Source organism: Megalobrama amblycephala, linkage group LG10, assembly GCF_018812025.1.
Source record: "Megalobrama amblycephala isolate DHTTF-2021 linkage group LG10, ASM1881202v1, whole genome shotgun sequence".
Classification (NCBI taxonomy): domain Eukaryota; kingdom Metazoa; phylum Chordata; class Actinopteri; order Cypriniformes; family Xenocyprididae; genus Megalobrama; species Megalobrama amblycephala.
This window is the reverse complement of record NC_063053.1, coordinates 15,894,803-15,922,266: the sequence shown is the minus strand read 5'-3', so window position 1 is coordinate 15,922,266 and position 27,464 is coordinate 15,894,803. Positions and strand designations below refer to the sequence as shown.

The 27,464-nt window shown below is 37.1% G+C and overlaps 1 protein-coding gene across 6 annotated transcripts in view; it reads left to right on the top strand.

The window, feature by feature from the left end:
• vcla (vinculin a) overlaps positions 1 to 27,370 on the top strand; it is a 50,078-nt gene extending 22,708 nt beyond the window's left edge. Inside the window, exons 7-22 of one of the 6 annotated variants that reach the window (XM_048204870.1) lie at positions 5,350 to 5,440; positions 6,539 to 6,686; positions 9,364 to 9,517; positions 10,261 to 10,436; positions 11,760 to 11,950; positions 16,040 to 16,239; positions 16,927 to 17,055; positions 17,299 to 17,448; positions 19,039 to 19,147; positions 19,229 to 19,531; positions 19,608 to 19,732; positions 19,832 to 20,017; positions 23,286 to 23,504; positions 24,695 to 24,898; positions 25,007 to 25,111; positions 25,188 to 27,370. In XM_048204870.1, coding sequence (XP_048060827.1) covers positions 5,350 to 5,440; positions 6,539 to 6,686; positions 9,364 to 9,517; positions 10,261 to 10,436; positions 11,760 to 11,950; positions 16,040 to 16,239; positions 16,927 to 17,055; positions 17,299 to 17,448; positions 19,039 to 19,147; positions 19,229 to 19,531; positions 19,608 to 19,732; positions 19,832 to 20,017; positions 23,286 to 23,504; positions 24,695 to 24,898; positions 25,007 to 25,111; positions 25,188 to 25,334 — 2,637 coding nt within the window. In that variant the 3' untranslated portion in view covers positions 25,335 to 27,370. Of the gene's footprint in view, positions 1 to 5,346; positions 5,441 to 6,538; positions 6,687 to 9,363; positions 9,518 to 10,260; positions 10,437 to 11,759; positions 11,951 to 16,039; positions 16,240 to 16,926; positions 17,056 to 17,298; positions 17,449 to 19,038; positions 19,148 to 19,228; positions 19,532 to 19,607; positions 19,733 to 19,831; positions 20,018 to 20,701; positions 21,279 to 23,285; positions 23,505 to 24,694; positions 24,899 to 25,006; positions 25,112 to 25,187 lie in introns of those variants that run through there. The other 5 variants (XM_048204871.1, XM_048204869.1, XM_048204873.1 and 2 more) reach the window with 5 other exon arrangements.
• The last annotated feature ends 94 nt before the right edge of the window (positions 27,371 to 27,464 follow it).

Here is a 27,464-nt window from a genome sequence, read left to right as displayed (position 1 = left end):
GAAATAAGAGAAGAGGAGCTATGTCCTACGTTGGGTCAGAGTTCACCCTTCCTCTGGAACTTGACTCGTGAATGTGCATACGGTTGTTGCTGGAAGCCAGTGATTATACTTTATAAAGTTTTAAATATGGATATTTTTCTTTCAAAAACCCATCGCTTCGCTTCAGAAGGCATTTATTACATCACTGGAGTTGTATGGATTACTTTTAAGATGGATGGATTGATTGATTTGCACTTTTTGGAGATTCAAAAACTATTCAATGCCATTACAAAGCTGGGAAGAGCCAGGATATTATTTAATATAACTCCGATTGTGAGCGGATGAAAGAAGAAAGTCATATACACCTATGATGGCTTGAGGGTGAGTAAATTATGGGATATTTTTTTGTAATTTTTGGGTAAACTATTCCTTTTAAAGTGGCTTACTAGTCAATTGTTTTGTATTGTACCTGATTCAGTCACGTCAATGTTTTTTTTTTTTTTTTTTGCAGTTTTATCCAAATATTCTAATCTTGTGATTTATCGGAAAGCTGGTTGTTTTTAGTTCAAGGTTTAAAGAATTTTTTGAAATGCATTTAAAGAAAATGAATGGGAACAATACATGGCCTCTTCAAAAAATCTGCATTCTATTGAGACCTCTTGGTGTGTCTTTGTTTTTCTCTCTAAATGAATCTGACCCTCCCATCCTGCTAATGTAATAATCTGTTCCATTTCCAGAATATGTATAAAATGTTCACAGTCAGGCTCAGAATTCACTGACTATATTACAATAAAAATACACAGGCCTAATAACCAGCATAGATGAAAAAACCATCTGCAAATACACATGGCATCAGTGTTTAACAGTTAGATTAATGATCTGCTTTTTAATATTTCAAGACGTCTACTGAATCGTTTGATCCTTCTCCCTGACTGATGACACCCTTCGCTTGCTTAGCATGCATATTAAATATTTCCATAAGAAATCACTCTACTCTCAAAATAAGTTTCCTAAGCTTTCATTTACTTTGCTGTCACCTCTGTTTTTTCTGTTTGCCCTGATATAACTCTGTAAACATGCCTCTTTCTTTTTTGCTCTCTTTCTTTTCTGTGTTCTTCCATTTTTTTCCCTTCCTATAGAAGGTAAGCTCTCCTCTCTCCCGCTCTGTAATGCAACAAACTGCATGCCAGAGCAATGTGTTGCTAACTGTATGTCTGTGTTAGTATATTCATTCTTGTTTTTTTGAACATTGTTTTATAGAAAGCCTTTTTATCAGCCTGGCTTGCCATTTTATATGCTGTATATAAAGGGTGATGCAATTCAGAAAAATTGCGGCCCAGCACCAAAACAAAATAAAACAATAAATTGCAGTTAGACAGGTTGTTTTCTGATGTGCTATGGAATGCCACTGTGCCATCCCTCACCCTGCACATCCACATTCCCGTCAGTCTCACATCATCCCTCATTTAGACACTCTGTCTCACAGTTAATCACTAATGTCTGTCTCAGGAATTGACAACTTTTTAACGCTTTGATGTATGTCTCCATGGCTCCTGCTATACACGTTCCTTTAATCTGAATGCTGTCTTACCAGATCAACATGATGTTCTGCTCCATGACTCCTGATGCACAGCTCAAAACACTTTTAAATATCCAGTGAAATTGCTTGACAAGTGCAGTTTGCTTTTATGATTATGTGTTTCTTTTTTAATAGAAAATTGGGGTGGTATATATTGGAAAGCTCCTCCCTTTTATTAAAATAGCCAATAGCCTTTCGTTTACCTTTAGTTTTGCAATAAACAATGGCTGTTGCTAGTTGAAGGAAAGTGATTTTTAAGAGAATTTTATTGGACCAAATTTTTATACGCCTCTGAGTGTAACTGATGCATCATCGATATTTTTGCTCATTGCCCTGAAAAGAAAGATTGTAAATGTCGTCTTTAGGATATAGATCAAAGCCACAAAACTCAATTTTTAATTTCATGTGGGTCTTTAAATCTCATATTTGAATGAAAATACACATATATCAAAGATATATGGAAAGGATTTAGTGATACTAGTTAGCTAATCTAATAATCGTTCTTACATGTTAAAAGAGTACATTTTCGATCTTTAGAATGTAGCACACATTTAACATTAGACCCACTTGCTTTTGTCTTGAGACAAAATTGAGTTGAACCTCCATTCTGACTCTGGGCTCCCTTGTGCCTTATGACTGACAACATGAAAGATGGATTGATGTAGTTATTGCTCTTTAACTCCCTCAGCCACTCATACACACACCACAAAGTCCTTTTGCAGAGAATGAATTATGGAAGATAAAGCCAATGCATTTCCAGATTCATTTATTGTTTCACTCATAACTGTAATCAGAAAATTGCTTTCACTTGTTTCCTTATTCAATCATATAAACTTCTGCATTTATTTGGAATTCTCTAAATAACCATTTTGAAGTTTAGTCAATAGCCTCAGTACAGTTGGCCTAAATCTTCCTTGACGTTATTTACTCCGTTAGCCAAAAGGAGACAAATGTTGTCAGCCAGCTGAATGTTTAATCTTTCCAGTATCTTTTTTGTAAAGAGTAAGTTAAGTTCATCACTGAAACTCCACATCACTCTACCTCCATATTGTAATTCACCACAGCAGGTGCTTTTGATGTATGTCATGAGATAAGGCACATAAGCAGAATACATATTAAAGTAGAGACTGTTCAAACATGGCTTCTGGCTCCATCATGAAATTTTGATTTGGTTCAGACGTCCTGGCCTGTCTCTGAACTCAGTGTTTGTAATAACATATGAATAACTAATGCAATATGGCATCGCACAACAAGGCTTAGGTTCCTTTTTATACATTCCATATATAATATATATGGAATGTATAAAAAAAATATATAATATATATACTCTATACTCACTGGCCACTTTATTAGGTACACCTTCTTAACTGCTTGTTAATGCAAATGTCTAATTAGCCAATAACATGACAGCAACCCAATGCATTTAGGCATGTAGACATTGTCAAGAAGATCTTCTAAAGTTTAAACTGAGCATCAGAATGATCAACGATCTCTAGGATTTACAGAGAATGGTCTGAAAAAGAGAAAATATCCAGTGTGTAGCAGTTCTGTTGGCGAAAATGCCTTGTTGATACCAGAGGTCAGAGGAGGATGGCCAGACTGGTTCGAGCTGATAGAAAGGCAACAGTAACTCAAATAACCAGAGCATCTCTGAACGCACAACACGTCGAACATTGAAACAGATGGGCTACAGCAGTAGAAGACCACACTGGGTGCCACTCCTGTCAGCTAAGAACAGAAAACTGAGGCCACAATTCGCATCGGCTTACCAAAACTGGACAATGGATGATTGGAAAAATGTTGCCTGGTCTGACATTCAGATGGTTTGGTGTAAACAATATGAAAGCATGGATCCATATTGCCTTGTCAATGGTTCAGGCTGGTGGTGTTGTAATGGGGTGGGGGATATTTTCTTGGCACACTTTGGGCCTCTTAGTACCATCATTTAAACGCCACAGCCTACCTGAGTATTGTTTCTGACCATGTCCATCACTTTATGACCACAGCATACCCATCTTTTGATGACTACTACAAGGCTCAAATCATCTCAGACTGGTTTCTTGAACTTTACAATGAGTTCACTTTACTCAAATGATCTCAATGGGAGATTTGCATCATGGATGTGCAGCCGACAAATCTGCAGCAACTGTGTGATGCTTTCAAGTCAATATGGACCAAAATCTCTGAGGAATGTTGAATTAAGGCAGTTCTGAAGGCAAAAGGAAGTCCAAGCCGTTACTAGCAAGATGTACCTAATAAACTGGCCGATTAGTGTGTGTAACTATCAGTAGTCAGTAGTATTTTTGTTTTTTTTTCTAAATTTAATTTATTTCATATGTGAATTGACTAGAACCGTAAACGGCTAAAACCTGAACAAATGCATAAGACATTTTCCTGGACTTTCCTGCATTTGAGAATGCAACCCAACCCTGAGCTGAATCTATCCATTAAATGTATGCGAACAGGAAATGACTCATCAACTTACAAATAATGTGATCTGTCTTGCTGGACGCTGAAGCGTTGGCTGGAAAGCAGCAGTTACTGGATAGCAGGCAGGCAAAGTAAGCAGAGGAAATGGATTGGGCAGATAATTCGTTTTAGCTGAAAGAAGACTCATTGATTATACTTGTGCTTCAGGTTTGCTTCAGAATAACCGCAAACTATATTTGGGCTTTTTTGATTTCATAATATGGATTTATTAAAGTGGGTTGACAGGAATCTAGCTGCATATTTTAGAGATATTTTAATACATACTGTATTTTACCATTGAGATGGAGTGTAATAGGCAGCTGGAGCAGGTGTGAGGGGTTAGTTTCCTGCCTTTCTCCCTCTCCTGAGTAGATCTGACTGCTGCTTCGGCTGCCAGAGTGTCTCCTGCTGGAAATGCCACAAGCAAAAACATGAACTCAATTATCACTCTTTCTAAAGGTCTATTATTGTCTTGTCTTGCTGAATCAAAGACAACAAAACAAATTTAGAAATGAACATCTCCAGACTAAGATCTGAGTGGTGCTTGGTGCTAATATGTATGCTGCACCAAGTCAAAAGAAACCACTCCCATGTCTTTCTGATATATTAGATATGACTAGGGCCTGAATGGCCCTACATGGGGCCTCAAAACACTGCCACTAGTCAAAACATCTCACCCATTGTCTCTCAAATTCTGATGGCTGGAGTATGTTTGTAGTTGCTAAGGTGTTCTGGATGGTTGCTAGGCTATTACTAATTACCGCCAAGTCTGATCACTTAGAAAATGCATAGCACACCTCTCCCCAATAAGCTGAAATAATATGAGGTATCTTTATTGAAGGCATGAACTTGATACTTACATTGAACATAATTTCACACCCATGCCCTTCATTTGTCTTTTAGTTTTATCTTTTAGTATTTTATCTTGATATGCTCATTTTTCTGATAATGTGTGCATTGAATGCATTGTCTGATGACTATTGCTTTAGACTGCAGTAGAGAGGAGCACCATATGCATGGCTGAGTTACTGAACCAGACAGGTTCTCCTTCAAATGTGTGCGTGGTGCAATGGAGTGTGAAGTGGTGATTATGTGGGCCGCTCTCGCACTTTGTGTGTGTGATTGAGAGAGGCAGAGGGTTCTCTTGCCCTTCAGAGGGAAAGAGCTGCAGAAACCCCTCCCTTTAGCATATGAGCACATATGTAACTGCAAAAAAAAATAAAAAAAATACTGTAACCACTCTGATACATGCTATGACATCCTGCCCTGTAGGCCAAAATGACAAACATACTGACTAACTAACACACTCTTTCTCCTTGAAGGACACTGAGGCCATGAAAAGAGCGCTAGCATTAATAGAGTCAAAGATGGGTCAGGCTAAAGGCTGGCTGAGGGACCCTAATGGCCTACCAGGTAACATAACTACATCCATTAGCTCACTGTCATCTTTCAGGTGTTAAGAAAGTCATGTCAGGAATATATTTTCGTTGATATTTTGAGAGCTCTTTGTGCTAGAAATACTTTAACTTTCAGCCAAAATGATTCTTCAGTAAAAATTTTACCATTTATTGTAAAAATCGCTAATTTTTTCTGCAACTTTCTGACCTCTGATTTGAACACATGCACGTGATTGCCAACATTTATGTGTTAATAAAATTAATATTTGGATCTGTAATAGAGCTTTACTTGCTAACAAAACATGCTGTTTGATTCTGTGGATCAGAGAGAAAAAATAATTTATGACAGTTTTTGACATTACAAAAATTTTTCAAAAAATATTAATCATTAAATAATTACCTTATTTTAAGGGGAAAAATTAATTAAATAAAATTTAAATAATATGGTCCAACTAGTCCTGTATAGCATACACTACTATTCAAAAGTTTGTGGTCAGTATGAATTTTTTAAAAAAAAAATTTTTAATATATAAAAAGTCTCTTATGCTCATCAATGCTGCATTTATTTAATCAAAATACAGTAAAATAGTAATATTGTGAAATATTATTTCAATTTTAAACATCTGTTTTATTTTTTAATATATTTTAAAATGTATTTATTTCCTGTGATGGCAAAGCTGAATTTTCAGCATCATTACTCCAGTCTTCATTGTCACATGATCCTTCAGAAATCATTCTAATATGCTGATTTGCTGCTCAAGAAACATGTATTATCGTTACCAATGTTGAAAACATTCGTGCTGTTTAATATTTTGGTGAACACCACAACACATTTTTTTCAGTATTTAATATTTATATGAATAAAAAGTTTAAAAAAAGAGCAGCATTAATCTTTTGTAACATTCTCTCTGTCACTTTTATTCAATTTAATGCATCCTTGCTGAATAAAATTATTAATTTCTTTAAAAAAATCTTAATGACCCCAACATTTGAACAGTACACAATATTTGTGTAATGTAGATGATTTTAATTGATATATATTAAAAATATGAGTGTGTAGTACTAGTGTCCTAACACTATGTCTGTGACTTCTGCTCTGGATGTTCTCGTACAGGAGATCCAGGAGAGCATGCGTTGCGTCAGATACTGGATGAAGCAGGAAAAGTGGGTGAGCTTTGTGCAGGAAAAGAGAGACGAGAGATCCTGGGAACAACTAAGACCTTGGGCCAGATGACGGATCAGGTGTCAGATGTGCGTGCCAGGTACGCCCCCTTCAGGTGCATCTGGAGAAAAGGCAGAATTATAGTCAAAGCCCATTATACTGCTGATTCAACCAGCAATGTGATTCGTCAGTTCAGCATTACACATTGAGAGCCAAATGCCACCACATGCTCCTGTAGTGCTTGCATGAGCTGAATTATGTATTAATGCAGCTGTGTGCTGTTCGTAATGATATTCATCATCCTTTATTCAACACATTACCCCTGTATGATGTGTCTCAGGGGCTGTAACTGCTTCTAATTTACAACACGAGAAAGTGTGTCAGGTTTTTCAATAAGCACAGTTTAGACATTGTTTGTTTGTGGTCTAATTCTCCGGGGATTATTTATCCCTGACTGCTGAGTACAGGAGAAAGAAGGAACGGTGTGGTACAGTTTGGGCCCATGTGTCAGGGATGTTGAAAACTAGATTGAAAGTGAAAGATCAGACGCTGGGCTCTGACTTCATTAGAGAGACTCAAGGAAAGCAGATTAAAGGCTGAAGGGCCGGATAATCAGCGGCTGCACAGGCCCACTGATCGCTCTCACCCAGGGGGACTCTTTAAACTGACCTTTGCATGCATTTTGAATGGTTTACATGTCAAATTGTTCCCCTAAAATATGTTTTCTAGGGTAGTTGGAAAGATCTTAATTTATTTGTATTTATGTAATTTTGTGATCACGTATATTATATTATATTATATTATATTATATTATATTATATTATATTATATTATATTATATTATATTATATTATATATATATTATATTATATTATATTATATTATATATTTATTATATTATACACCGATCAGGCAACATTATGACCACTGACAGGTGAAGTGAATAACACTGATTATCTCTTCATCACGGCACCTGTTAGTGGGTGAGATATATTAGGCAGCAAGTGAACATTTTGTCCTCAAAGTTGATGTGTTAGAAGCAGGAAAAATGGGCAAGCGTAAGGATTTGAGCAAGTTTGTCAAGGGCCAAATTGTGATGGCTAGACGACTGGGTCAGAGCATCTCCAAAACTGCAGCTCTTGTGGAGTGTTCCTGATCTGCAGTGGTCAGTATCTATCAAAAGTGGTCCAAGGAAGTAACAGTGGTGAACCGGCGACAGGGTCATGGGCGGCTAAGGCTCATTGATTCACATGGGGTGTGAAGGCTGGCCCGTGTGGTCCGATCCAACAGACAAGCTACTGTAGCTCAAATTGCTCGAGAAGTTAATGCTGGTTCTGATAGAAAGATGTCAGAATACACAGTGCATCGCAGTTTGTTGCGTATGGGGCTGCATAGCCATAGATCAGTCAGGGTGCCCATGCTGACCCACCGCCGAAAGTGAGCATCAGAACTGGACCACGGAGCAATGGAAGAAGGAGGCCTGGTCTGATGAATCATGTTTTCTTTTACTTCACGTGGATGGCCGGGTGCGTGTGTGTTGCTTACCTGGGGAACACATGGCACCAGGATGCACTATGGGAAAAAGGCAAGCCAGCGAAAGCAGTGTGATGCTTTGGGCAATGTTCTGCTGGGAAACCTAAGCATTGTTGCAGACCATGCACAATCTTTCATAGAAACGGTTTTCCCTGGTGGCTGTGGCCTCTTTCAGCAGGATAATGAGCCCTGCCACAAAGCAAAAATGGTTCAGGAATGGTTTGAGGAGCACAACAACGAGTTTGAGGTGTTGACTTGTCCTCCAAATTCCCCAGATCTCAATCCAATTGAGCATCTGTGGGATGTGCTGAACAAACAAGTCTGATTCATGGAGGCCCCACCTTGCAGCTTACAGGACTAAAAGGATCTGCTGCTAACATCTTGGTGCCAGATACCACAACACACCTTCAGGGGTCTAGTGGAGTCCATGCCTCGACGGGTCAGGGCTGTTTTGGCAGCAAACGGGGGACCAACACAATATTACGAAGGTGGTCATAATGTTATGCCTGATTGGTGTATTATATTAATTATATTACTGATAACGCTTTTCAATAAGGTTTCATTTGTTAACATTAGTTAACTACATTAGTGCTGTATGTAATTATTTTTGACTGTACTAAAAAGCATAAAAGTACCAAAATATGTTTGCAGATATTGAAGAAACATGCTAAGTAAGTTTGATTTACTTGTTTCTCTGAAAAGCAATGCTACAGCCAGTTATTCAGCTTAAAAATATGTGTTCTGTGTCAGAATGTCTGTGTGATCCTGCCCATTGCCAATTTACCCAATAGTATTTCGACACCCTGGGTTTCCCAGATGGTGGTGGAAAACACAGTGTATTGCAGCCATTGAAGTGAGCAAATGAACTGGGTCAGAAATCGCAGAATCTACCTGACCTAAAAAGACTTGGCAATAAAAACATTGCAAAGTATTCATTAGCTGATCAGCGTGGGAAAGTTATCAACTGATCCTGAGGAGGACAGGGCATGGGAAACAACTCTCCAATATTTTCAATTTGGACTGCAGTACCCATTTCAACCGCTAGCTGTCAATATTACATAATGCACCTTTAATACACTGTTAACTAACATGAACATTTTATTAAATAACATTAACAATGGTTAATAAATGCTGTAAGAATATATTGCTCATTGTTAGTTCATGTTAACTAATGCATGAACTAATGTTAACATATGAGACCTTATTGTTAATTGTTACCATTACAATATATTTTGCTTGTTTAGAGGTCAGGGTGCCACCCCTATGGGCATGCAGAAAGCTCAGCAGGTGGGACAGGGTTTGGATATTCTGGTGGGGAAAGTGGAGAATGCTGCCCGGAAGCTGGAGGCCCTGACCAACGCCAAACAGGCCATCGCCAAGAGAATCGACACGGCCCAGGTCAGTCTTGAGATTGGTAAACAGAAGCGTGTGTCTATTGTTTGGTGCTCAATTGGTTTTGCTTCAGGACTCAAATTTTTAACCTAGTCACAGATGAGTTTGAGTCAATAAATGGCTATTGATATCAACAACAAAAAGATATGGGAAATGTTTTCTCCACCCTCAAAGTCTATTTTTTTTTTTGTCTGTTTGTAATATCTTATTATATTTTTTTATTTTGTTACAGTTACTGATTTGAAGAGACTATATGCATCCCAATGGACCTGTGGGTACTTAAAATGGGGACTCATAATTACAGACCTGTTCTCGTCTAAATAGCTGTTGCATAAATCTCTCCCGACTGATGTTATTTAGCGGTGATGTGCTATGTCTCATAAGTATTTAAAGTGTGGAATCATTGTACTTTGTGCTGTCGGTGCAGTGACAGAAAACCACAGATGAGTTCAGACAATGGCAAAGTATATCATTATATAACAGACTGATTCCTTATGCTGAATAGAAATATGACTGTAAACATTCCTCCAAATTGAAAACATGTTGACAAGTGTCACTCTAGTATGTTCATTATGATAATAAGGAGATAGAATAGTCTAAGACTGTTCTGAGATTATTAACTTGTAGGTTTAGTTTTAGTGATACAATATAAAATGAAAACACAATTTACTGTTCAAATAAAATAAATAAGTAAAATAAAAACATAATTTACTGTTCAAATAAAAAACTAAATGTTCATTTCTGCACAGAGCTGGCTAGCTGATCCTAACGGTGGTCCGGAGGGGGAAGAGAACATCCGTGCTCTTCTGGCAGAGGCCAAGCGCATCGCTGACTTGTGTGAAGACCCTAAAGAAAGAGACGACATTCTGCGCTCCATCAGTGAGATCGCAGGACTCACTGCGAGACTGGTTGAACTTCGTAAAATGTAATTACAGACCTACAGTGCATATGGTTAGAGACCTTTAATTTACTGAAACATTCAAAGTGTTCTTTCCACTTTCAAAGGACAGACGGTTTTCATCTTCATATCAGTCATGCCAGTCTGTCGTTTAGAAAATATTGTCTTTGATCAGCACATGATGAAAAATGTGAACTTGATAAACCATTATCGTGTTCACGTTTAGGTCAGATTATGTAACCAAGATAATGTGCCTAGTGTGACTCCTGATCTGGAATGACAGTTTTTAATGTGTGCCTTTTTTAAAGGGGTGGTTCATTGCGATTTCACTTTTTTAACTTTAGTTAGTGTGTAATGTTGCTGTTTGAGCATAAACAACATCTGCAAAGTTACAACGCTCAAAGTTCAATGCAAATGGAGATATTTTCTTTTAAAGAATTCTCCTTTTAAGGACTACAACAAACGGCTGGTAGGGACTACAACAAGCTTCTTCTTGGGTTGGTGACATCACTAACCCTAGAATTTACATAAACCCCGCCCCTGAGAACACGCAACAAAGGGGTTGACAACAAAATATGCTAATCGATGACTTTAAGATAGTTAACTCCACATCAGCTACATAAATTCATCACCGTTCAGAAGCATCCTGTTGCATTCAAAATGTTGTCACTTCTTGAGTCTCTCTATCATTGTCTGACTCCATTTTGAACATAAAAGGCTGAACAGTTTCTGACATTTTCAGTGAGTCTTCGTGAGGTAATCTGCACCGCTAACACTATGTGCTAACAAGAGCTCCCGAAGCTCCGCCCTTCTTGAGAGCAGCAGCTCATTTGCATTTAAAGGGACACACACAAAAGCGGAGCGTTTTTGTTCACCCTCAAAAAGTGACAAATTTAACATGCTATAAAAAATTATCTGTAGGGTATTTTGAGCTAAAACTTCACATACACACTCTGGGGACACCAGAGACTTATTTTACATCTTGTAAAAGTGCCATTATACCACCCCTTTAATATTTAATATCTGTAATTATTGTAGGTGTTAAGTGGGTGATCAGGGAACACATTTGTGCTTTCATAATATTATGAAATTAGAATAATATTTTATTATAATTATAATATTACAGTTCAAAAGTTTTGTGGTCAGTAAGATTTTAAAAAAAAGAAATTAATACTTTTATTCAGCAAGGATGCATTAAATTGATCAAAAGTGACAGTTCTATCTATCTATCTATCTATCTATCTATCTATCTTTTTTTGTTTTATCCTTATGCTAATTATGTTATAAATGTTTGTTTTTTTTGTTTTTTTTTTTAATCTCATGTTCTGGTCCATTTTTTTTTTGTCACAGGGGTAAAGGGGATACTCCTGAGGCTAGAGCGTTGGCCAAACAGATTGGCACTGCTTTGCAAAACTTGCAGGCAAAAACTAACCGTGCGGTGGCCAACATGAGACCTGCCAAGGCTGCTGTTACCCTAGAGGGCAAAATGGAGCAGGCTTTGCGCTGGATCAACAACCCTGGAGTGGACGATCATGGAGTAGGTGGGTAGATGAAGTAAAACATTACCTTTTAAATCAGACTAAAAATACAGAAAAGCAGCTTGGAAACCCATTTACATTCAGATTTGAATCAAAACCATTTTGTGGCCATGTAGCTGTTATGATATTTGCGTTTGTTATTAGCGTAATGGGCATCCAGTGCGGTAAAAGACTCATCTGGTCATCTGAGACAATTACTTTTCCCCCAAAGGATGACACTGGCATATTGAATGACTTATTCATATGTATGGAACTAGGCACTTGACTCTGGACCTATATGTGATGTGACAGATGGCTATTTTCTCTGCCCCTGTTGTATTTATGTTCATACTTAAAATATTTCAAACCATAAATAGCTGCTTCGTGTCCTATTCACAGCAGGTCATGTTACTTTCAGGTTAACTTAGTCTTGGAGTAACTCTAGACCAGAGCTGTTCAGTTCTGCTCATGGGGATCGACTTTTTCTGCAAAGTTTAGTACTAGGACTGCGTTCCAATTCACATACTTACTCTATTCACTAGAAGCAGGATTTTTCCTGGGTCAAAAATGGTCTTCGGTGGTGCTGGATGAACACTGTCATCCACAGTACAAAATACCACCATACCCATGTGAACTGCTAGCCCAGTACTAATAGTAAATCCACAATAAATGCAAAGAAACAGTTTGGAACATTAACATATCCTATTCATTTATGAATTAAAGAATTAGCACTGTCAGGACAGATAATAAAACAAAGACGATGTGCATTTGGTGGGACAAAGATTTACTTTGGTGGCCGCCAAAAAATGTTCAATGCAGGAAAAACCCTGTAGAAGCATGCACTTCTCTGGTGATGGGGAAAATCCATAATTTCGAGTGTATAGCAAGGCCAGTATTAGAACACACTAACACGTCATAAAATTGCATCTTGATACCACAGACCCCTTTTCATCTTACTAACTTCATTACATAAGAATTCATTGTTAATTAAAGGGTTAGTTCACCCAAAAATGAAAATAATGTAATCTATTGCTCACCCTCATGAAAACAAAATAACGACTTTTCAACTATCTAGTGATGGGCGATTTCAAACACACTGCTTTCGAATCAGTGGTTCCGAGCGCTAAAGTCACGTGATTTCAGTAAACGAGGCTTCATTTACACGATCCGAACCACTGATTCAAAACAAAAGATTGAAAAGTCGTTATTTTGTTTTTCTGGCACACAAAAAGTATTCTTGTCGTTTTATAATATTAAGGTTGAACCACTGTACTCACATGAACTGTTTTAAAGGGATAGTTCACCCAAAAATGAAAATTTGATGTTTATCTGCTTACCCCCAGAGCATCCAAGATGTAGGTGACTTTGTTTCTTCAGTAGAACACAAATGATGATTTTTTACTCCAACCGTTGCCGTCTGTCAGTGGTATAATGCAAGTCAGCGGGAACTTGGACTATAAGAGTAAATAAAACACGACAGACAAATCCAAATTAAACCCTGCGGCTCGTGACGACACATTGATGTCTTAAGACACGAAACGATCGGTTTGTGCGAGAAACCGAAAAGTATTTATATCATTTTTTTACCTCTAATACACCACTATGTCCAACAGCATTCATCACTCGATTCGTGAGGTCTGATCGCGCTCTGACAGCGGCAGTGATGTCTCGCGCTCATTGAAATATATGCGTGAGACATCACTGCCATTGTCAGAGCGCGATCAGACATCGAGTGATGAATGCGGTTGGACATAGTGGTGTATTAGAGGTAAAAAATGATATAAATACTGTTCGGTTTCTTGCACAAACCGATCGTTTCGTGTCTTAAGACATCAATGTGTCGTCACGAGCCGCAGGGTTTAATTTGGATTTGTCTGTCGTGTTTTATTTACTCTTATAGTCCAAGTTCCCGCTGACTTGCATTATACCACTGACATACGGCAGCGGTTGGAGTTAAAAATCATCATTTGTGTTCTACTGAAGAAACAAAGTCACCTACATCTTGGATGCTCTGGGGGTAAGCAGATGAACATCAAATTTTCATTTTTGGGTGAACTATCCCTTTAAATATGTCTTTAGTACCTTTCTGGATCTTGAGAGGTTCAGTGACATTGCTGGCAATTGAGGCCTCACTGAGCCATCGGATTTTATCAAAAATATCTTAATTTGTGTTCCGAAGATGAACGAAGGGTGTAGAATGGTATGAGGGTGAGTAATAAATGACACAATTTTCATTTTGGGGTGAACTAACCCTGTAACCTTAACAAATGGCTAAAAACTGTTATGGCAGCTTAGTTTTGTAACTCTTCAAACATTTCTTCAACTGAAAAAGTTGAAAGTGAGTCGTCAGAAACGGCAAATATTCCCAGGATTTGTTGGTCACTCAAAATCCACCAGAAGAAGTATACTATCTATCTAGTATACTTTAAATTTTGGATGCATACTTGCATTCTACTTAAGTGGTATTATAGTACTTTTAAAATGAAGTAAATAAGTTTGTTATTGAGCAAAAACACATGACTTGACATAACCCCCATTTAGTGCCAGTCAGTTTAATAAAAACAATTGTGTTTTGGCTTTCTTTTTTTTTTAAACTAGCAAATAGAGGTGCTAATTTACAGTGCTGGGGGTAACGTATTACGAGTAACATAAGTTACATAATCAGACTAAATAGCAATAACTAGTAAAGTAAAACATTTTCTTTTAAATTTCCAACAAAATATCTGAGTCACTTTTTCAAATAAGGTGTTGTGTGCGCTGTGTAAACATGGTAATGATTATAGTTCTAGACAAAATGTGAGAAAGCATTTACTCATCTTCAGTATTCCTCAAAATTAATCAAAATAGTAAAATGAAAACTCAGAATATTATGCTAACCTGCAATAATTAAACGTTAAATAACACAATAATACTTTATGTATTTAATCTAATTTTTTATTAAATCCAGAAAGGCAGCACAGCTGAAAGGTTGGTTTGAGTTGCGCCCTCTACTGTACAGGCATGAATTTGCATTTCCTTCAGTCTGAGGCTTATTCATTTCACTTCTGGTGTGACAGGGCCTTTGCATTTGTATATATATATGTATATTTGTATATATATATGTATATGTTATTAAAAAAACAAGTAAGCCCAGCCCAGGTGAGAAAAAGTAACACAAAAGTAATATAATACATTACTTTCCCAAAAAGTAACTAAGTAACACAATTAGTTTTGAGTAACGCAATATTGTAACACATTTTTTAAAAATAACTTTCTCCCACACTGCTAATTTAAGTAGCTCTAATTTATTAGCCAATCAGTCAAAAAATGCGTACGATTGTCGCATTTTGCCCCATAATGGCAGTTGCACAGAAATTTTAAATTGGTCGTGAAGCAGTCGTTACCCTCCACTCATTCAGTATGGTAAAATGAATAAATAATAAATGTATGAATATACTGTATCCACACAAAACAAATGACCGCCAATAAGTTTGCTAGAAAATCATAGGTTTTTATGGATAATCAATGTAAATAAATATTGTGGCTAAATAAAAATTACTTATACACTTATCGTAATTATTCATAACTGCTAATTTAACAGAAACAGTGTTTAAAAATGAATGTTTCAGTGCAATCAAATTGGTATTTCCCACCTCACACTCATGATTAGAATGCATCACATCTGGTCGATATTTCAACACATTTCAAGCTCAAATCAGACCTGAAAATTCCACATGCGCATATGGCTGGAGCTCCCCTACTACTTTCCATTGTCAATAAATGACTTTCAGTCTGTTGGTTGTCAGAAAGAGTGAAAAGGTCGCTTGAGACATAAAATGTTTCAATTATGATTATTGTTTTTACTTACATGTCAGGTGTCACGTTTCAATGTGTATCAACTATAAGCAGTTTGTCAGTTCATTTCCCTGAAGAGTCTGTTTGTCCAAACAATGGAATACTGGAGTCAGGAGTGTTTGATAATTTCTGCTTTAAATGACACATTTTACTATTAAATGGCAAATATTTTTTTGTGTTCCTAGTGCACTTGGATAGCTTGTTTTATAAACACAGACCCCAAAACCATTGTCTAGATGCACCAGCATGAATTAAAGCCTGTTATCTCTCTGTCTGTAGGCCAGGCTGCCATACGAGGGCTGATAGCGGAAGGCCGTCGACTGGCGAACTCTTTACCAGGGCCATACAGACAGGAGCTGCTAGCAAAGTGTGAGCGAGTGGAGCAGCTGATGATGCAGTTGGCAGATCTGGCTGCGCGGGGAGAGGGAGAGAGTCCTCAGGCACGCGCTGTGGCCGCTCATCTGCTGGAGGCAATTAAAGTAAGGCATCGTGTCCCCCTTTTCTATTAAAAGATCTGAGTATCTTTCTCACAGCAGGTGTGGGTGAAGCATAATCAGATGTTTAGATCTTCTCAAATGGGAAGTGCATAGGTCAAATCTGCTGGCCCTAGAGTAGTGCAGTACACAAAGCACTCAAGATAATATATAAGCAAATGCCACCCTCTGCTGGAAAATATTTGCGTTGCACTATATTCATTCTTAGATTATTTTAAGCAAATTATCCTACTGGTCAAAAAGTAATGAATAATTAAGATTTTTTATGTTTTTGAAAAATGGCAATATTGTAAAGTATTATTATAATTTAAAAGAACTGTTTTGTATTTGATTATATTTTAAAATGTAATTTATTCTTGTTATGGCAAAGCTGAATTTTCAGCATCATTACTCTAGTCTTCAGTGTCACATGATCCTTCAGAAATCATTCTAATATATTGATTTGGTGCTTGATATAATCAATTATTATTGGTGCTCAAGTATTAATAATAGTTCTTATTATTATTATCAATGTTAAAAACAGTTTTTTGCAGTTTGGTTCTTTGATGAATAGAAAGTTCAGCATTTATTGAAAGTGAAAACAAATTATAAATTAATTTTTGACCATTAATGTAGATGTTTTTTGCTTTTAACTGTAGATTTAAATAACCTGTATAATTTTTTTCCCTGTAGGATCTGAAAGCAAAGATGCAGGAAGCGATGACCCAGGAAGTGTCTGATGTTTTCAGTGATACAACCACACCAATTAAACTTCTGGCTGTAGCAGCAACAGCACCGCTTGAGGCCCCCAACAGAGAGGAGGTTAGCTGAGTATGCAGGCTGCTTTAAACAGAGCGCAGGATGCTTTTCAGCGTCATGTCAAATATGCTAAGTATAGCAAACCCTAATCATAATCATAAAAAGACCTTTGCAATTTTTAGAAGCAAATGACACATTTATTCTTAGGGTTATTCTTCATATTGAACGCATCCCCAAAATGATTTATTCCCAAATCTACCTTCTGTGGATTTTTAAAAGTAATTTTGTATATTATTTCTCCTCTAGGTTTTTGAAGAAAGGGCGTCTAACTTTGAGAATCATGCCAGCAGACTGGGCGCTACTGCGGAGAAGGCCGCTGCTGTGGGAACAGCCAATAAGAGCACAGTTGAAGGCATCCAGGCGGCCGTGAAATCAGCTAGAGATCTAACACCTCAGGTATGCAGCTTAGATATGTATGTACTGTATGTATGTATGAGTGTGTACTGTATGTGAGTACACCCAACTCTCTGCTTATGCCAGAGCTACTTTAAGGGCACATAATGGTGTGCTTGGACATCAGCCACAAGATCAAGTCTCCAGGGGTATTCAAAATTATTGATTCCAAAGACCACCAAATATGATGATGCCCTTAAGACTGTGTAAGAACAGTATTGAGAGATAAATTATAAAGACGTTTGGAAAAATAACTGTACTGTACTAAAGTCAAAACCAATTTTTAAAACATTATCAGGTAAATATTTTAAAGAAATTCATGAATTAAATAAATGTTTTAATTCAGCAAGGACACAATAACTGTTTTCAACATTGATACTTATAAGAAATGTTTCTGGAGCACCAAATCAGCATATTAGAATGATTTCTGAAGGATCATGTGACACTGAAGACTGGAGTAATGATGCTGAAAATTCAGCTTTGCCATCACAGGAATAAATTATAGTAATAAAAGAAAACAGTTATTTTAAATTGAAATATTATTTCACAATATTACTGTTCTTGCTGTATTGATGATCAAATAAATGACTTATTTCAGAAACATTAAAAAAAATTGTTGATGGTATTTTTTCCTCACTCACTCACATTAATGTAAGATGTAAAAATATTTTTTATTTATTACTGTTAAAATATAGGACTTTACATGTTAAGTTGGACAGCACTAAAAAGTAAATGGTAAAGTAAGAAAGTTAACAGTTAACCTTAACAGTAAAGGTTTTTGAGGAAAACATTCCAGGATTTTTCTCCATATAGTGGACTTCACTGGGGTACAATGTGTTGAAGGTCCAAATCGCAGTTTCAAATGGCTCTACACGATCCCAGATGAGGAATAAATGTCTAGTGAAACGATTGGGCATTTTGTAAAAAAAAAAAAAAAAATTTAATTTTAACTCATCTTGCACTGCTCTGCGATGATCCACGCATTACGTAATCGTGTTGGAAAGGTCACGTGTGACGTATTCGGAAGTACTGATATAGTGTCTACAAAGCGAACGTGCAAAGACTAAGTCAAATGCCCTTTACAAAAACGATTTTGAAGCTGGAGGAGAAAACGAGATGGAATTTTTTGCCTTACCACGGTACTTCCGCCTACGTCATGTGTGACCTTTCCAACGTAATTAATGCGTAATGCGTGAGCAGCGCAGATCAGTGCAAGATGAGAAATTTTTTTTTTTTTTTTTAGAAAATGACCAAGTGTTTTGCTAGACAAGACCCTTATTCCTCAGCTGGGATCGTGTAGAGCCCTTTGAAGCGGCACTGAAACTGCAATTTGGACCTTCAACCCGTTGTACCCCACTGAAGTCCTGGAATATTTTCCTCAAAAACCTTAATTTCTTTTCGACTGAAGAGAGAAAGACATAAACATCTTGGATGACATGGGGGTGAGTAAATTATCAGGAAATTTTGAATTCTGAAGTGAACTAATCCTTTATTTTACCAATAAATGCTCTCAGAATGGGCACTATAAAGATGGTTGTGATCTAATTAGCTTTTTTGATGTGTATATCTGTGTTTTGCTGTTCTCATGAGCAGGTCACTTCTGCTGCACGCATTTTGCTGAAGAACCCTGGCAACCAGGCTGCGTACGAGCACTTTGAGACCATGAAGAACCAATGGATTGACAACATTGAAAAAATGACCAGTAAAAGCTCATTCTTCTCATCAGCAGAATCCATCAAAAAGAAAAGTACCACATCAAATCTTTTTGAAATCTTTGTTTCAGGTCTTGTGGATGAAGCCATTGACACTAAATCCCTCTTGGATGCTTCAGAGGAGGCCATTAAGAAAGACATTGATAAAAGCCGGGTGGCAATGGCTAACGTTCAGCCTCAGATGTTGGTTGCAGGGGCTACCAGCATTGCCCGGCGGGCTAACAGGGTACTTCTGGTGGCCAAGCGGGAAGTTGAAAACTCAGAGGACCCGAAATTCAGAGAACTAGTCAAAGCTGCTTCTGATGAACTTGGTAGAACCATCTCGCCCATGGTTATGGCTGCTAAAGCTGTGGCAGGAAACATCCAGGATCCAGGTCTTTTTTGTAAATGTTCTGGATATATTTGTAGAAAACCTGTTACTGACAAAAATCTTTTTTTCCTCTTGAGCAGGTTTGCAAAAGAGCTTCCTGGACTCTGGCTACAGGATCTTGGCTGCTGTTGGGAAAGTCAGGGAAGCCTTCCAGCCTCAGGAGCCTGAATTTCCACCTCCACCTCCAGACCTTGATCAGCTGCATGTAAGTGCTGCTGCTCTACATCAATTCAGGTCTTAAATGAACAGTTCTATCATCATTTACTCACCCCCGTGTCATTATAAACCCATGTGACTCTCTCAGGTCAATGATGATCAGGCTCCTCCCAAACCGCCCCTCCCCGAGGGAGAGGTTCCTCCCCCGAGACCTCCACCCCCAGAGGAAAAAGATGAGGAGTTCCCTGAGCAGAAAGCCGGCGAGATGGTGAGCGAGCCGATGATGGTGGCGGCCAGGCAGCTACACGACGAGGCCCGTAAATGGTCTAGCAAAGTGAGTGGATCTACTATATATTTTAAGCACACAAACATTTCTCGTATTTTGTTACATATACACTACCGTTCAAAGTTTGGGGTCAGTAAGATTTATTTTTGAAAGAAATTTATATTTTAGCATGGATGCTTAAAATTGATCAAAAGTGACAGTAAAGACTTTTCTTTTTTTTTTTTTTTTTTTTTGAATTTTTGAGCATTCTATTAATAAAAAAATGTGGCTTCTGAAAATTACATTTTAAAATATATTAACATAGAAAACAGTACAGTTTTTACTATATTTTTGATCAAATAAATGCAGTCTTGGTGAGCATAAGAGACTTCTTTCAAAAAAAGCACAGACCCCATACTTTAAATGATAATGTCAATTTAAATACAATAATAAATAATTCTAAAGAATTATAATTATAGATTAAAGAGTTAAACTCACAAATGAAAAGGGGGAAAAAAGATGTTTGCACTTTTGAGTACTGCTCCTTATGATTGTGAAATGTGTGTTTTTGTTGTCTTTAACCTGAAATGTGGAAATCTCTGTGATGATTCCAGTTTCAGGGGGAAAAATGAACGGAAACTGTCATCTATGAAAGACGTGTTTGCATGCTTGATCTCTAACGTTTTTAACAAGTAGATTTACTCATTTTCTTTTTACCATAGTGATGGAGCAATACATGATTTTTCTTCGCAGCTGTACCCCAAAAGATCATCTGCTATGAAACGAGACAGACAGGACTACCCGAGTTAACTTTAACTAATGGGAAATGTCTTCCTCAGTGGATGCAATATCAACAGGAACTAGCATGGAGCTTATTGCAAAGGCTCTTGTAGGTGATGTAAGCAATAATACTTATAAACCCAATCAGGTGACCATAGTGAGAGCCCACTGGGTGTGTTTGAATTAGTGGTTGTGTGGTTGTCCTTTTGTGGATGTTTCTGTGCTATTTCTTCTACTTCTATCATAGTTCAACAGTCCTTTATTGGCTTTGTCTTGGTCCTTGTGAAAACTATATGTTCTTTTGTGTGTTAACATGGTCTTTCCCTGTCTGTATCTGCGCACAGCCCCGTGTTTATTGCTTGTTCAGTTATGATAATATTCTCAATTTAGTACAGTGTAAAAATAGGAATAAAAGTATTAATGAGATGCTGATATAGTGCAGATAGATACATAGGGGTGTGACGAGACAGGTATCTCACGAGACGAGACGAGACTCGAGATTGAGTTCACGAGACAAGACAAGATTTTTACACACTATTTTTAAGAAATCCTCAATGGCGAAATGCATGACTAGAAAAAATATTCTGCAGGTGTCTTTAAAGTGTTTTAACTAATCATCTTGTAATGAATGTAATTTCAGTTCTACTGAGTATAAATTATCATATGCAGTAAAAGACAACAACACTCAAGTACTGTAAAAGGTTTTGCCACTAACTCAACTGACTGGCTTCTCTTCTGTATGATTTCAGTCTCTTCAGACCTTACTGTACATGATTTATGAGCTTCTACAACTTTTGACCTCCTAACTGAACTCCTTTCCTCAAACTGATCATAAAAACAGTATAAATAAAAATGGTAACACTTTACAATAAGGTCTCATTTATTAACATTAATTAACCAACATCAACTAACAATGAGCAATATATTTGCTACAGTATTTATTAATCTTTGTTTATGTTAGTTAATAGTCATTCATTGTTAGTTCATGATAGTTCACAGTGCATTAACTAATGTTAACAAATGAAACCTTATTGTTTGTGCTTAATAAGATTAAGAGAAAACTGTTATTCATTTTTTATGGTAATTACTTTACAATAAGTGCAACCAAAGTGCAAATAAGACCATTTTTTTCTTTGATACAGAGCTAAGAGATGGTTACAACTACGCTGCCCAGCCTAAGGTAGCTTTCATATTGAGAGATATTTGCATTCATCAGGGAGCCGCTTTCAAAATGCTGGGTATTGAAATCGCGTTTGAATGCGCGCGCGCGTTTACTTTCACTTTTAGCGATCGCGCGTAACTCTGTAAATATGGAGCGGTGGCAACCGTTATCCAACTGAATTAAATGGTTTTTATTTAAATACAAAGCAAAACGACAGTGGAGGCGTAATGTAAACGAAGCGTGGCATATTCTTTCCTAATCATCCTAACACTCTGTCATATTAGTATTATATTACTAATATATTATTAGTCTCGCGAGATCTCGTGCCACGAGATCTCGTCACACCCCTAATAGATACTCCACCTTTCAGAAGTTTGGGTTGGGAATGATTTTTTTTTTTTTTTTTTTATGCTTTTAAACGTCTTTTATATGCATCAAGACTGCATTTATTTAATCAAAATACAGTAAAAACAGAAATATTATGAAATACAATTTAAAATAACTGTTATTTTAATATATTTGAAAATGTAATTTATTTCTGGGATGGCAAAGATGAACTTTCAGCATCATTACTCGTCTTCAGTAATCATGATCCTTCAGAAATCATTCTAATATGCTGATTTGCTGCTCAAAAAACATTTCTTATTATCTATGTGCTATTTAATATTTTTGTGGAAACAGTGATACATTTTTTTCAGGATTCTTAAATTTAAAAGTTCAAACATCATTTTATCATTAATTAGAAATCTTTCTTAAAAACCTTACTGACCCCAACTTTTGAAAGAAAAATAAAAAATATTCTAGTTATGCTCATCTGTAATATATTTTAGCAGCTATAAATAGCATTTATCTAAAAAAAAAAAGACAAATAATAGATAATAATAGAAATAATAAATGAAAATCGTTTTTTAAAATTATTTTTCAAAATATAAAATTTCTAACTGACAAAATATTTTTAAGGACAATCTCTATAGCATAGCCTAATAAAAAAAAAAAAAATATCCAGTCATTTATGAAGAGTTTTTTTTAGGTTAAGTACCTTTCAAGCTGAAATGTAAACTCGTTTTATCTCCACAAGCTGTCAAAGTTGCTTTTTTATAGAGAACTCATCATGTCTTGTTGGGGGCTTTGCTTGTTTGCTCTCTGTCCAAATTAACCACCCAGTTTTCATCCTCAAATTTACATGAGAATAGATCAGTTAAGTGATTTTCAGTTGACATTATAAACCCTGTGGCAGGCGTTACCTAGCAGGACCCAGAATGCTGCCACTCCCAGCCATCCTAAACCCAGCCATTCCCACAATCATGTCCTGGGAATCTTCATCCAGTGCCTCTCGTACTAACTCTGTCCTTCTTTCTCCATGCTGGCTTCCCCCCCCCACCTCCTCCTCCCCAGCCTCCCCAGCCTCCCCAGCCTCCCCAGCCTGAGGTGACAGACGAGGGTTTTGAGGCCGCTGAGGCGGAGGTAGATATAGACGATGAGGATGAATTCACAGACAACGAGGATGATTTTGAGCCAGAGCTGCTCTTAATGTCTTCCAATCAGCCAGTTAACCAGCCCATTCTGGCCGCTGCGCAGTCTTTGCACCAGGAGGCTCGCAAGTGGTCCAGTAAGGTACTCCGTTTTTCGGCCCCGGCGGGCCGCAGCATCCCTTCTGCATCCAGATATTACTGTGGGAATGCTGAAACCAGATAGCTGCTGCTGCTGCTGTTATTGCTTCACACTTGGGTCCGGTGTGGTTTTTTTGCTGCTGGGGTTGCCAATGACCGCGACTGGAATGGCAAGTTTGTTGTGCATTTCTTGGACAAACTGATACTGGCTTCACAAGTCACTTCCCTGCTCATTTCTGATAGTGTCATACCTCTGTGCCCCGGTTTGAACGAGGAGCCATTCACTCAACCGCTGCTTCCAAACACTCTGCTTTTGCCAACCTGTGAAGCCATGGATGACAGTTTCCCAATGACTTCAGAATTACACGTTGAAGTCATGTCACATGCCTGTTTGTTTGTTGTGCACTCTTTTTCTAACCATTTAGATGAACCACGTCAAAGCCATTGTAGGATGATGCATTTTAACGCACTGAAAATCTGCATGCCTGTGTACAAACATAATTGCCTTACTAAAGGAAAATGCAGAATTCTACTCAAGGTATACTGATCAAATATAGTTTACTTTTTTTTTTTTTTTTTTTTTTTCTCCATTTTTTGACACCTAATTGTAACGGGAGTTATTCATTAGATGGGCACCATGTTGTTGACAATTTGGTGAAACAATACATTAGATTCTACGGAGCCCCTAAAGTTACATTTAAAGAAAAAAATTTCCCGCCTATGTGAAAAATTTTTTGTGTGCAATTAGATGTTTCTCATGTGCGCAAAAAGTCAGGTTTGTTCCTGCAAATGTTTTCTTTTAGTGGCTCCGTGATTATCTGTTGTTAAAGTCTCGCTACATTTTTATGCAAGTTTAATTTTACATAGCGTGATATTTCCCAAATATAGGAAAAATTATATAATCAGTCTCTCAAGACACATGATGGACCTATACTAATTTTAAAAAGGCATGATTGATGTGCACTGGATGAACATGAAGTGATTCTAAACACTATTTGTTTGTCTAACTGGCATTTTAAAAGGTTATAGATTGAAGTTCAATATGTAGATATAGTTATATTAACAGGCCCAAATTATCTACATGATCTGACTGTAGGAACAGTTGGATTTTTTTTGTAGTCATTTAAAATTTGACCTGTGTTTGCCAAAGTATGTCTGTAATCAAACCCTCATTTAAAGTCCTTGTGCTCTTAGGGTAATGACATCATTGGAGCAGCTAAGCGCATGGCCCTGCTCATGGCAGAGATGTCTCGTCTGGTGCGTGGAGGCAGTGGAAATAAACGTGCCCTTATTCAGTGCGCCAAGGACATTGCCAAGGCCTCTGATGAGGTCACGCGGCTGGCTAAAGAGGTAGCCAAGCAATGCACCGACAAACGGATTCGCACAAACCTGTTGCAGGTCAGTGGCGCAAATATCATGCATCAGTACTCTTCCAGCACGGATAGATTAGTATTTGCAAATCAGCTTATTTTGTCACTCCAAAAAGCTCTGCAATGTTTATTCCAGGTTTGTGAGCGTATCCCAACAATCAGCACTCAGCTGAAGATCCTGTCCACAGTAAAGGCCACTATGCTGGGACGTACAAACATCAGTGAGGAAGAATCTGAGCAGGTGAGGGCAAGGCACATCTTAAATGAAAGATTTATTGAATTTGATTGGAACTGAATTGATTGTGTTTGTCTTTAAGGCCACCGAGATGCTCGTGCACAACGCGCAGAACCTCATGCAGTCCGTGAAGGAGACGGTCAGAGAAGCAGAGGCCGCCTCCATCAAGATCCGCACAGACGCAGGGTTCACTCTTCGCTGGGTCCGAAAGACCCCCTGGTACCAGTAATTTGAGGACTAGTTGTTTTCAATTAGCAATTCGCATCCTTGCCTTTTCAAACGTCTGAGATCTGATAAGGGGTGGCAGGAGGAAAGGACCTGATCCTTAAACTTTTGGACATCAGCGTTCGGTTCTAGTTTGGGGTGACTGGTATTACTTATTTTTATTTACTTGCTGGTATGGGAACTTATGACTTTTTTTCGTCTTTACGAAGGCTATTTTTGTCTTGAAAGTTTGCTGAAGTTACCTTTATCTCACACTACGGAAGTATAGTGTAGGAGTACACAGGAAGCATATTTTTAAATATATATTTTTGGTATGTTGGGTTTCCAAATTCCAGGTATATATATATTTTTTGCATGAAGCAGTTTTCTATTTTATATTGGAGAAATATGGCATGATAACTTAAATGCCTCTCTCGAACAGTGTTGGAGTTCATGATGAAATTTACTTTAAATTAGTTTTTGACAATTAAATTTTCTTATTGAAAATGTATATATTTATACTTCTTATATTTCATCAGATCATTATCACAGATCATGTTTTAGTCACAAATATACAACAAATAGTGTTGTAAACTTTGATTTTCCAAAAAAAAAAGAAAAAAAGAAGGTTTTATGGGTGGCTGTTTTAAGTTAAAATTCACTATAATTAACTGTTCTTAGCTCATATTTATAATGAACTTTTGCTTAGCTATTTATTAAACAGGATAATGCCTTTTTTTGATGGGTCATGCCATTACAGATATGTATTTTGCATGGCACGGTGGATGCCAAAGATTTTGTTTTTTACACTTAAGATCCACTAGCTATCAAATAAACATGTCTATCATGTAAATCTACATAGACATATGAAAGCTTGGATAGTTAAAACTGAAATTATTTATCCTTTCACACGTCACTCTTCTTTCTGTTTGTGCTTGTGAGAGAGTGAATGATTTTTGAGATTTCTTATACTCCTTTCAGAAGAAAAGCACAATCCTCACAACAGTTGAACTGTTCTCTCTTAGCTTAGTCTTTTTAATTTACAGCTGTAATTTTGACATTTCTTTCAGTGTGATTGTTTTCAATTGTAGTATATTGATGATGGAGCTGTCTTAATGTATCTTCCATTTGGGTAGCATGGGTAACAAGACCCAGGTGGCTTGTTGATACCTATGTGTTTGGAGATGCTTAAATGGATAGTTCACCCCAAAATGAAAATTATCAAATTTCTTTCCAAAACAGAAATATTTTCAAAAATGTTTTTGTTCAGGCAATGAAAGTCAATGTGTTTTGGACCACATTGACTTTGAATGTATGGACATAAAACAGACATTTTTCAAAATATATTAGGTTACAATTTATTTTAAAGTGTCCTTGTTACAGTATATTGAGTAATATTAATTAACTATGTGTACTTACTAATGGATTAGGATTAGGTTTGTTGTAGGGTTAGTGTTGCATGTAATCATGCAAAATTTAGTTATTACTATAGTAACTACATGTAACATAGACACTATAAAATAAAGTGTTACCATATCATCTTTTGTGTTCCACAGAAGAAAGTAAGTCATACAGGTTTGGAATGACATTTGGGTAAATAAATTGCATTTTAATTTTAATTTTAATTTTAGGGTGATCTATCATTTTATTGACTGCACAAAATCAAATGTGTGGAAATTGTGCAATTCTAGTATTGAAAGCTCAGTAGCACAAGCTCATCACCTTAAGCTGAAGACGTACACCGAATTCTCTGTACAGCTTCAGTAAAATATTATCATGATGCTTCACTGCCTTGCATTCACTTAAAACTTATCTATAACATATACATTTGAAAGATTACCTTTTCAGCCCCCGATATAGTGCCTCGTTGTGAAAGTTTACAGGGCTGTATTTGTATGTGTAATAGCATGTTTTGGGTTCTGATGACATTTAGAAAGAGTGAAAATACTGCTTTGTGAATGTATATATGACACTAATGTTGACTTTTTGTCAGTGTCACATAGAAAAAAACATCTTATGTGCCTCAGATTAATAAAAAAAATTCAGTTAGGTGTTTGGAAACTTCTCTTCCCAGATGTGTCACTAAAGGGACAAGTTACAGACTCATTTGTAAAAGGTACTGCACTTCAGTTATTACACAAAAATTAAAGGACTC